This window comes from Theropithecus gelada, chromosome 1 (genome assembly GCF_003255815.1).
Source record: "Theropithecus gelada isolate Dixy chromosome 1, Tgel_1.0, whole genome shotgun sequence".
Taxonomy (NCBI): domain Eukaryota; kingdom Metazoa; phylum Chordata; class Mammalia; order Primates; family Cercopithecidae; genus Theropithecus; species Theropithecus gelada.
In genome coordinates this window covers 6,381,941-6,392,938 of record NC_037668.1, presented here as the reverse complement: position 1 = coordinate 6,392,938, position 10,998 = coordinate 6,381,941, and the positions used below count along the sequence as shown (strand labels likewise).

The 10,998-nt window shown below is 51.7% G+C and overlaps 1 protein-coding gene across 1 annotated transcript in view; it reads left to right on the top strand.

The window, feature by feature from the left end:
* Positions 1-1,405: 1,405 nt before the first annotated feature.
* SYT6 (synaptotagmin 6) overlaps positions 1,406-10,998 on the top strand; it is a 60,818-nt gene continuing 51,225 nt past the window's right edge. The window contains exon 1 of the mRNA XM_025401595.1: positions 1,406-1,568. Within this exon, the coding sequence (XP_025257380.1) occupies positions 1,406-1,568 (163 nt within the window). The remainder of the gene's footprint in view (positions 1,569-10,998) is intronic.

Here is a 10,998-nt window from a genome sequence, read left to right as displayed (position 1 = left end):
AGCCTCACAGGCCTCGCCTCAGCCCTTGGTGCCCAAGGCACTAGCTGCTAGAGGATAGCAAGTCTAAGGGCCGGCTGGCACAGATGGCGCGCAGTGGAGACCGCCAGTAGCTAGGGCTCCGAATCTCCTCCCTCCGGAACGTGAGTCACTGCTCGAGTCACTTCCTACAAGCGTGTTAATGAAGAGGCAAGACCCTCTTCCCTCGCCAGCCACTCGGACATACACCAACCCAGCGGTTTCCAGGGGCTTCAGCTAAAGTTTCCTTCCCAGCTCCGGGAGAGCAAATGGACTGGAGTCTGGGGCTTCAGGCGAGCCCCTCACAGAAGGGGTCCCACCGCCGACAGGTGGAGATCAAGAGACTCCCGTGATAGGCCCCCCAGCAGGGCGCTGGTCCCCCGGCCTCCCTGACCATGGCTCATAGACTTCCAGCGCTGAGTGAGGAGCCTCGAAGCCCCTCAGCCAATCTGTTCCTGGGCCTCACTCCACAGTTTCTGAGGGGATCTCTGCTTTAAGTCTAGCCTCAATCCTCCCGTTTAGCTTTCTGTCTTTCTTGTTATGCTTGGCAGAAAGATACATGATCTCTGGTGCTGTTTCACAGAAGCAGGGAAGTGGGTCGGCGGAACTGAGCGCCCTACGCCCTCTTGAAATGGCCCCCCATTCCTATTCGCCAGAAACTTTCCCCTCCCGTTGCCATGGAGAGAGACCGCCGCTGCCTCCCGTCGCCATAGCAACATGCGGGTACCGCTGACCGCAGGATTGCGGAGCTCGGAAAGTCTTGCAGTTCGCATCGCCCGCCTGTCTTGGGGTCTTCTACCTCCGAAGCTGGGACTCGGGGACCAGTCTAACTTCTCCCGTCAGGAACCTCTGCCAAGGTCCCTCCAGACCCAGCCTGACCCTAGCTCTTTCTGTTACCGGGTTATCTATTTCCCTGTCATTCGTGCGGCATGTGGCAGTTTCCCCAGTGTTATCACAAACACGATCTTTCTGTCCCCAGGGAGCCCGTGAAGTACTTAAAATCATTACACCACCTTTACGGAGAGGAAAATTGAGGCTCAGAGACGCCCAAGGTCACACCAGGCAGTGAATGCGGAGCGGGAACCCGGACTCCTTCCTGGCCTTGCACCCTCTGAGATTCGGGACAGCCCGGCTCCCCGCCTCGAACCCCCTACTCCCCGGACTCAGACCAGTCCCTGAGTGTAGAGGGGGCGGCCGCGAGGCGCCAGACTTGCCAGCTGCCGCGGGATGCCACGTGAGGGGCGGGGACCCTGCGGGGAAGTGATTAAAAGCAGAGCGGAGCCGCAGGGGGCCGCTGCAGGGAGGGTCTTCTTGGGGCCGTCGTGCCCCGCCCCAGTCCGGCCGCGGCGCGGGTTCGAGCTGCTGCTCGGCAGGCCTGGGTGTCTGGGGCATGAGCGGGGTGTGGGGGGCCGGCGGGCCTCGGTGCCAGGAGGCGCTCGCGGTCCTCACCTCGCTGTGCCGGGCCCGGCCGCCCCCTCTCGGGCTGGACGTGGAGACTTGTCGGAGCTTCGAGCTGCAGCCCCCAGAACGGAGTCCCAGCGCGGCAGGCGCAGGTAACGGGAGACCCAGGGCCCCTTCCCTTCCTGGATATCCGTCCTGAGGTCTCCCTTCCCCAAAGTCCCGGTCCCAGGAGCCCCAGAACCTAGAGAGAACTCTCCCGCTAGGGATTCTGGATTGGGGGCCAGCCTCGTCCAGCCCCCCGACCCATCGCTTGTACAGCCAGGAGAGACCCGAAGGGGACCGGGGGTGGGGGTAGAACCCCCCTGGCCCTCCCGTATTACTACTGCCGACTGCGGGGGACCCCGCAGACAGCCAGGCTCCCAGGACCGGGCACCCTCGGGGCTTCAGTTTCCCTCGCATCTCCAAGCTGCGGGCAATCTGCCAGGAGAGGGGTCCATGGAGAGCGGGAGACGAGGGGCGCCCGGCTAAGGAAGAGAGCTCGCCTTCTAGCAAGTGTCGAGGTCCCGGGGTCCGTGCGTCGGTCTGTCCGTCCGTGTGCGTGTTCTCGCGGTGAACGCGGGCGGACCCCCGGTCTCTCCGGGAGAAACTTGGGTCTGCGGCTGGCACGAGGTCTTTGTGTCCGGGTGTCTCTCCAGCTGCGAGTGGTTTTCCGCGTCTCCGCTGGGGGGCGGGGGACGGGGGGCGGGGTGGGGGAGGGTATGAGGGTGTTGCGGCGTCCTTCCCCCACCCCCCTCGCCCCTATAACTCGCTCCCTCCGTCCCTCTCGGACTCGGACTCGGGGCGGGTGCGCGACTGAGCGGGCGCCTCTCGCCGACTTTGCCAAGAGGGCGCCTCCTGCCCAAGCCGCGCGGACCCTGCGCCGGACGCAGCCCCAGGCGGCCGCCTAGCCGAGGCGGGAGCCCGAGCCGAGTCGAGCTCACCGGAGCGGGTGAGTCCCGAGCCCGATCCCCGCCGGGCTGGACCCCGGCGCGCAGCTGCGGTGTCTCCGGGGAGTCGCGACAGCGGGAATGGCGTGTCGCGCCCTGGCGGCGGGAGCTGCGGGAGGGTCGGCGACGTGGCGGCCGGCCCCGGGTATTTACCTGCTGCACCAGTGCCCTGCAGTCACGCTCGCCGGCTGCCGCGGGGCTTCTTTGTCCAGACGTCTGGAGGGTCCTGGGCGGGAGGGAGTACGGGGTCGTGTCCCCTCCGTGGGGGAGGGGCTGGGGGGGTGAGAGGCCTGGAGAGAATGCCGAGTGGGGGTGGGGAGATCCTGCAGGGACCAGGGCACCGGGGTTCCAGGAGGCTCTGCGGGCTCCATTCCTCCTTGTTCCCCGACCCCGACTCCAGTAGGGCTGGGCCTAGGAGTACTCGGGAGTTGCCCAGTGGCTCCGCATAGCTGGCGCGGGAAGGGGAGAAAGGGGCTGCCAGAGGCGGGAATTTGGTCCCCACGCCCTGCTCCAGGGACGAGATGCCAGGGACCGGCGGTTCCAAGAGCAGGTACAGGTGGGGTAAACTCCCCAGCGGCTGCAGGTCCCAGGGTCCTTTCACTTGAGGTTAAAGGTCGTATATAGAGGTAGATACCCGTGAGGAACAGTTCAGGGGAGGGGGCAGTAGGCCAAGGGGAGCCTTGGGTGTGTGAGGGGGCTGTATCCAGCCTTGGGGTGACTGGAGCCCACCTGAGCCCCGTGAGGGTCGTAGGAGGCGCTGCTCTCCCTAGTTGTGGCAATGTTTAGTCAATGGCTTGATCACTGCAGCAGAAGGGACTGAGGTTAGACATAAAGAAGAACTTTTAGAGGGTAGTATGGAGATGGAGGTTGGGGAAGTTGATTCCCTGCCTTGGAGATTCACAGAACACGTTAGGCCTAACAAGTTATTATTATAAGACTCTGGTTCTCTGGTGCCATCCCCTCCCACACCACCCGTTTCCCCATACCCACCAGACACAGAATTTTCCCTATCAGGGAGTCTCTTCCTGCCTCTCCCTACTCCCCAGCTCCCTTCCATCTTTTCCACCAAGGATCCATCTCCAGCGGGGCCTTAATGCTGGTCCTGACCCTCAGAGCCTACAGGGTGAGAACATACCTGTGGAGTTCCACCTGGGATGGAAGCTGCCTCTCCTGTCTGTTCAGGGCAGAAATGCCAGGTGTGAGGGTGGAAGTTGCTGGCAGTGGGGCAGGGCTGTATGTACGCAGGACATCTTGGTAGGGGGAGGCACTGGTGTTCTGACTCCAGAGGGATACCCATCATCTGCAATGACAGGTGCCTGGATGGCCAGGTTGAGGGTGAGAAAAGCCTGAGGGGTGAGAGTCAGCAGGCCCAGATGAAGTACTATGCCTTCCCTGCAGGCTGTATCAGAAGATGAGTTCGAGTTAGCTCTGGAAAACTTTAACTTTGGCTGCTGAGTCACAAGTCCCGGGAAGCCCAGGGTCCAAGTTGGGAGGCTGAAAGGGATGTGGGGAGGCAGGAGCAGACCCTTTGATCATAGCAAGAGAAAGATAGTGGTTGAGAGTGGCCTTGGGATCTTGAGAATTTAGGTGACCAGAGGGTCTGGGGAGATGCCATGGAGTTCAGGACCAGGCCCCAACTGTTCCACCTCCCAGCCTGCTCCCTGCATCCCAGAGCCACTACCTGGGTCCAGATTCTCCAGCCAGCAGAATGCTAGAGTTTTTCATTTGTTGTAGTTTTATGAAAAATGCAAGTGGCTAGAGCATGCCCAGCTCTCTTTACCATTTTATGTTTTCCCTTGACTTTCTCCTGTTATAAGTCTCTAGCTTACAGATTTCTAGTAACACCCTGGGATTCGACAATTGAGATTCAGACTCCATTGTCATTTGCTGAGACTCCTCTATAGGCCAGAGTCTGTGCTAGGAATTGCACAGGAAGTCTCAGTTAATCAGACCCTGACTTGGAAACACCTGTACACAAACTGTTCCAACTAAAAGCAATTTTCCCCTTTTTCTTTAAAAACTCTGGAGCCACAGCCCTGCTATTCTCCTTAATACATCCCAAGTGAACTAACAAGCAGTTCTCCACCTTTCATTGTGTCATTTGCCTTGTGGAAATGAATGAACTTTTTCCATAAGCCAAGTTGCAGAGGTTTAGGTATGGTCAGCATGGGTTCTGTACCTACGGTAGCAAGCAGAGGTCCAGAAGTGCTTCAGAAAATGCAGAAACCTGACAGGAGACCTCAAGCTTCCCTGCTTTTCTTAGGCTGGCAGCTGGGAGTGGTTAACTCCAGTTTTCTTGTGGCCATGAGATTTATGTGATGTTTGTCCTTCTCACTGGAAGGATGGAATTCTGCAGATTTGGCCGTTGTTGAGGAAAGGTACAATGCACAACCCTTTAGAACCCAAGGAGATGATATTCTTATTAGTGTGTTTTGAGCTTTAGAGTTCTGGAAGCAGGGTCCAGTATCTAGGAGTTGTAGAGCCCTTAGATTTACAGTTCTAGAAGTTCTCTTCTCTCTCTGACTTTGATGAGAACGTCAAGTAGGGATGGTGGTTTCAGTAGGTGTCATCCCTCTAAGCTCTGTACAAAAGACATGTTCTCTTCTAACTGTCTGAAGCTTATCTTCCCTGTCCACAGAGTTAGGGGTATAACATGTGGCTGCAAATAGTGAGGAGTGGCATTGAGGCATCTGGATCAAGCCAGGTTTCTTTACGGTCTGTATAGGGTTGTCTGGAGTAGGGAAAGCATGCTAAGACAAAGTCCTGACTAAACTAGGTGGCATCCTTTCTAGTCTTGCTTAGGAAAGGAAGCCTGTAAGGACAGAGTCACACTTAGGAACCGAAATCAGAGGAGTCTCTGAAAGTAGAAATAAATAGGGGCATCCGGATCTGGGCACTCCAAGTATAATGACACAACTTCATCCCTCCCTTCTTTCTTCTAGGAGCACTGCACTCTTTCTTGCTCCCCGAGGACCCAGGCAGACCCCTCCTCTCACTAGTTGCAGGTACAAACAGGGAGAGGAGCATAGAGGGAAAAGAATTTCTGACTGTCTGCCCCCAACCTCCATCACTCCAGCCTTGATCCCACATTCAGAAGGCCCACATGCCCTGACCCCTCAGGCAGAAAGGTACAGTTACCATCCGCCAAAATAATAATATTAGTAATTGCTAAATTAGTGCCAATGCTCTCTTAGCTATAACACTCCACATTCGTCTCCAATTTAGCTCTGAATCCCCTAATGATGGTGGAAGCGAGCGCCCAGTCATAAAGCTTGGTGCGGCCGTAATTAGCTTGGCATTGTCTCTCCTCATCACAGCTTTTTCAGGAGCATTAATTCCTTCTCTGTTTGGACTCTGCTAATTATCCCCATTGGTAGCTCAGGCTGGATCTCTGAAAGAAGGAAAGGAAGCAAAAGCCCTCTGCTCCCCTCCCCCCAGCCCTGAATTTTAATTACACCGGCTTCTCCTAATAAACTTACAAGCCCTGGCAGAGCTTATTATTAATGGGCCACATATGAGCCTCAGTACAGAATAGCTCTGTTCTCCTAACACACACACACACACACACACACACACACACTCACTCTCTCTCTCTCTCTCTCTCTCTCAGATATTCCTCAGGGACACCTTCTCCAGAGGCCACTGGTTACTTGCCTGGTGGCTGGTGGGCAACCTGAAGTGTCAGCTTTCCAGGGAAGAAGTAAGATGGGGCAGGTGGTGACCAGGCTGGTCATAATCTGAGTCTCTGGGGCTCTGTCCAGGTTCATAGGGTCAGGCCAAAAAGTGGGAGTATCCCTGCCATCCTCTCCTGAGTACAACTAAGAAATGCCTGCCCCCTCCACCCCCTGCCAACTTCTCTGTCCAACCTGGGACTCTACAGCTCAATCTGTAGTCCTCCTAGATATCTGGTTCAAGAGCCCAGATTTGGGCATCAGAAAGTCCTAGGTTCAAATCCCAGCTCTTCTCCTTAATGCACTGTACCCTTGAACAAGTTACCTGGTTAACATCTCTACACTTAGTTTATTTATCTTTAAGCGTGAATACCAATTTCTTAGGGAGGGTAAAAATGTTAAATCAGATAATGTAAAGGGCATAATGCTTACTATGTAGAAATAAATAAATAATATTATTAGTATTTTATGAGTGGTTCTGCCAGAATATCTTCTCTTCCCAGGCTAAACACTGTTCTTCCAAGCTCGTGGGCCTCTGCGTCACTTGCTCCCTGGCCTCTGGGCTGTGCTTTGTCCATGTCTCTATCTGTGTCTGCACGAGAGCTCCTTGGCAGAGGCAGCTCCTGCTCTCCCCAGCCTGAGCGCTGACCATTTCTGAGGGTCCACCACCAATTCCAGGCCCTGAAGCCAACCTTCTCTGGCTTTGGGATGAGCAGGGAAAATGGTTCTTTCTTTTTGCTTCCTCTTCCCAGTTTATCTCTTCAATTACAATTGGTTAGGAAGAATGCCTGTTACTGTTACAAAATGGATTTTTCTGACATGAGAGCCCATTAGAAAAATGGGAACAATAGCAAGCGATAAGAGTTGCTGATGAATTCTAACACTCTGGGTGGAGAAGAGGAGAGGGGGCACTAGGGCTGTCTTTGGAGAAAGAAGTGTCAGTGGGGGAAGATAAGAAAGCCCTGAGCTGCTAATTAATAACCCAGCGTTTTCTGGAAGAGGAGGGAGACCATGGGCCATCACCCCAACAAGACAGTCTCATTTAAGGTGACAAGCAGATTCTACCCTGATGGCCTTGAAGGGGATCTCAACTTCCCAGGAGAGAAGAGGGGCCTGACGCCCCTCGGATGCTTTGTCCTCTGATCTGGTGTCTCCCTTCCCTGGCTCAAAGACTTAGCTTTGTGTCTGTTCTGTATACACAGTCAATTATTATCCTCCACCAAAAAACAAAACATGAAGAATAACAGCAGCTTACATTTTGGGGACATTCACCATGTACCAGGGCCTGTGTTCAAAGTCTTAGCTTATTTAATATTCACAATGATTCTGAAAGGTAGGAATAATTCGAATCCTGACTAAATAAAAGAGAAAACTAAGATTTGGACAGGTTAAATGACTTGCTCAAGTTCACGCAATTAGAAAGCAATGAGGATGGTACACGCTATGCTGTCATTCATTCTGGCACTGCCACCCACCTGAGATGTCCATCCTGTGTCTGAGCACCTGTGAGTCCAGTTTCACAGCCAGGGCTAGGAGCCATGTGCCCCTGTACAAGGCTATGTCACTCAGGTGATCCCAAAGCCTAGTTCCATAGCTGTTTTCTCTCCCATAGGGCTGCTGGATAGCTGGCTACTATGGTTTACCAAATCAGGTGCCCATGAAATACTAGAGCTCTTCTGATGCCTGAATGAAAACATTTCACAATGAATATTGGCTTCTTTTCCCCAAATTTCAAGAAATTTTTCAAGAACATAGGATGTTCTCAATTACAGGTTTTTCTTCCATGATCTTCTTACTCCTTTGGAATTCATTCCTGTTCACCAGCTGGCTGGTGATGGTAACAACAAAGCAACTGAGGAGGCAGCAAGCAAATGAGTATTAGCAGGAAAGCCTGGAGATGTGTGATCTGAACCATGGTTTTGTTATGTCTCAAGATACAGACAGACCTGGCTACATCCGAAACTGTTATATTATTTCTGCTAGTCAGATTGTTCTTGGTTTGTGAAGACAAGGTTAAAACTATCTCTATTGATTAATGTTCATGGTTTGCAGGTGTTCTGCCCACTAAACAAATTTCAAAACTAAGGACTGTTTCAAATTGGGCTGGGCATAACTAATTCTAATAAAAATAGGTAATATTTATTTTATTGCTTATTACATCTTAGGCACTATCCTCAACACTTTTGGTCTCATTTAAACCTTACAATGACCCTATAAGGTAGATACTATGATTACCCCCAATTTATAGATGAGGAAACTGAGGCTGAGAAATGTTACCTAGTTTGCCAAAGGCACACAGTTTAAAACTAGTGGAGGTAGACTGTGAGTGAGCCCAGTCTGACTTCAGGGCAATGCTTCCTTCTCTCTAAGCTGAAGAGGAAGTAAAGAAGCAGACAGGGAAGAAGAATCCAAATACCTAGGAAGTACTTTCTCTTTTTCAGGGCTGGGCTGAGCCCTCTCTCCCTTACTGGAGGCTTACTTCTCACTTTTCCTGAAGTGAATGCGTGGTGTAAATTGGAAGAGCACTGGATCAGGACACAGAAACTGGTGGAGTTGCCCATCAAAGTTCTAGCTGCCTCGAGGGGTCAAAGTTCAAACAAGATGTGAATGGGGAAAGGATTTTGAAGTCTCTTTGTGCACCTGTGATTTCCTAGGGGACATGTCCCAGTGGGTTGGCCCCAGCAAACCCAGAGTGGGAAGGCACACAGCTTAGGTTATCTGGGCAGCCCTTAGGCTGTACAGAAACCTACAGCCCTTTCTAACCTCCATGTACCTTAAACTAGGAGATGAGGGCTGTCTGAGTTCAACGACACATATAGCGATTTTAAAGGGGGTAAATCCTCTACAACCACCTCCTCCCCGCTGCTTGCTTCTGGTCTTACCAGCCTTGCTCACCAACCTTGCATCTCCTGTGAAGATGAACCCACTCAGTGTTTGAGACCTAATTCTCCTTGCACTGCCTGCCAGTGAGATGTCGAAAGCCCAGGCTCCTCTAGTCCTGGAAGAAGATTCTTCAGGCACAGGACGGGCCTCCTGGTCTCATATAACCACTATTGGGTGCTGATTCCAATAACCCATGCTCTCTGCCTTCCTTAATCACAGCTCTGAGGGAAGAGCAGCTGGGGGTCATGTGGAGAAGCAATCTAAATAGCAACCACACGGAGGAAAACCTCAGTCTCCTGCCCCACCCCCTTCTCCTACCTCTCTTTTCATTTACGAATTCAATTTTTTGTCAGGCTGAACATTTAAATGCACTCTATGCTCTCTAGATTCCCCCTACCCCCTTCTCATTAAAATTCTAATTATCACCAGAACAAGTAAGATGTATGATCAAAGGAAAGCAAAGCCCTAGAAACACCTTTTGTTTTGAGGTGAGTCATATTGCAGAGAATGCATCCAGAACAGCTGTAACAAAGAACAGATGTGAAGGGCTAGAGATGGCCAGATATGTAGAATAAGGACACATATAGCTGTGGTGACTTTCCCAGTGAACCCACTAGGATAAAAGCCTGAAGAAACAGTCTCCAAATTATTTAGATCATGAATTCATAACAGGTTAAAAAAAAACAACTTAGTGCCTCCAATATATGTTTTTTTGTTCCCAAGTTACATACATGTTTCACAGAGGTGATACTTCAGAACCAGACTGGCTGGGTTGTAGCCCTGTTTCACCACTCACTAGTTGTGTGACCTGGGTAATCTATTTAACCTTCTGTGCCTCAGTTTCCACATCTGTAAAATGAGGATAATAATCATATCTTTTTCATTGGAGAGGATTAAATAAGTGAATAGATATAAAGCTCTTTGAACCTTAGACATAGGAATGTTGACTGCATTGCCTAAATCTAATAATAACATGTTATTATTCCTGTCAACCTGTATATTAAAATTTTGATTTCTTTTAAAGATTATAAATATTAAAATAGCTTGGTTTTTTGTCTCTTGTGTCCCCCCTGCCCCGAGGTTCACCCCCATTGGAGACACCACCACATTGGAGACCTTTAGTATAGAAGTTGACTTAGAATGAGCTTTCCTGGTGTCTAGCAGTCTCAGGTGAAGAACTAGCTCCAGCTCCTTTGGCCAGGAAAAGGCTCTAATGTCTCTGTGCAGGGAGCCAGGCGTTGGGAAGGCTTGGGAAGTGGGTGGTGGAAGGTGGCTCAGGACTTGAGGATTCTCTGCTATTATTCCCTATTCTCAGAGGTGACAGCTGATCTAGGCAAGTAACTTGCAGCAAAGGAGTCAAAAGGCAGTGCTGGCTTCCCAGAGAGAGTGGCTGATATCCTCACCTCCTTCTTGGCCCCTCTGATGTGGGATCTCTTTCCCTGGAGCCTATGTGCTGTAGGAGTACCTGGATCCCCTTAGGAGGGGCCTCGGCATCTTTGTATACCAAGCCTAGCCCAGAACTTGGCACATGGCAAGTACTCAGTAAATGTTGCTTGAACTTAATTGAAATGAGAGCTAATTACAGCCTCCTCATATATCATTCTTTCATTCACTCATTCATTCCATGTACCAGTTTCTATGCGAGGCCCTGAGTCAGACAAAGAGGCAAAACATGTGTCAAAGTAGCCTGCAGTTTAACCAGAGACAGACAGGCCAGGGCAGAGGAAAGAGTGCCAGGCTGAGTGGTGGACATCTGGACCCTAGTCCAGGTTCTGTGTCTGACCAACCTGTGACTCCAAGCAAGTCCCTTCTGTGGACCACTGCTCCCATCTTTAAAGGCACAGCCTGGACTCAGTACTTGTGGGGTCAATTCTCACCTTAAATAGTAATATTTTTAAGGCATTTGGACAGGCTAAGACAGAGGCTGCAAACTTACAGGCTTTCACGGGCCAGACAGGGAACAGGGAGTGGAGGGTTGAACTGGTGAGGACATATCCTTACAAAGAGAGTCACCAGTTCCCACTATGTGGGAGCCCGTGTCA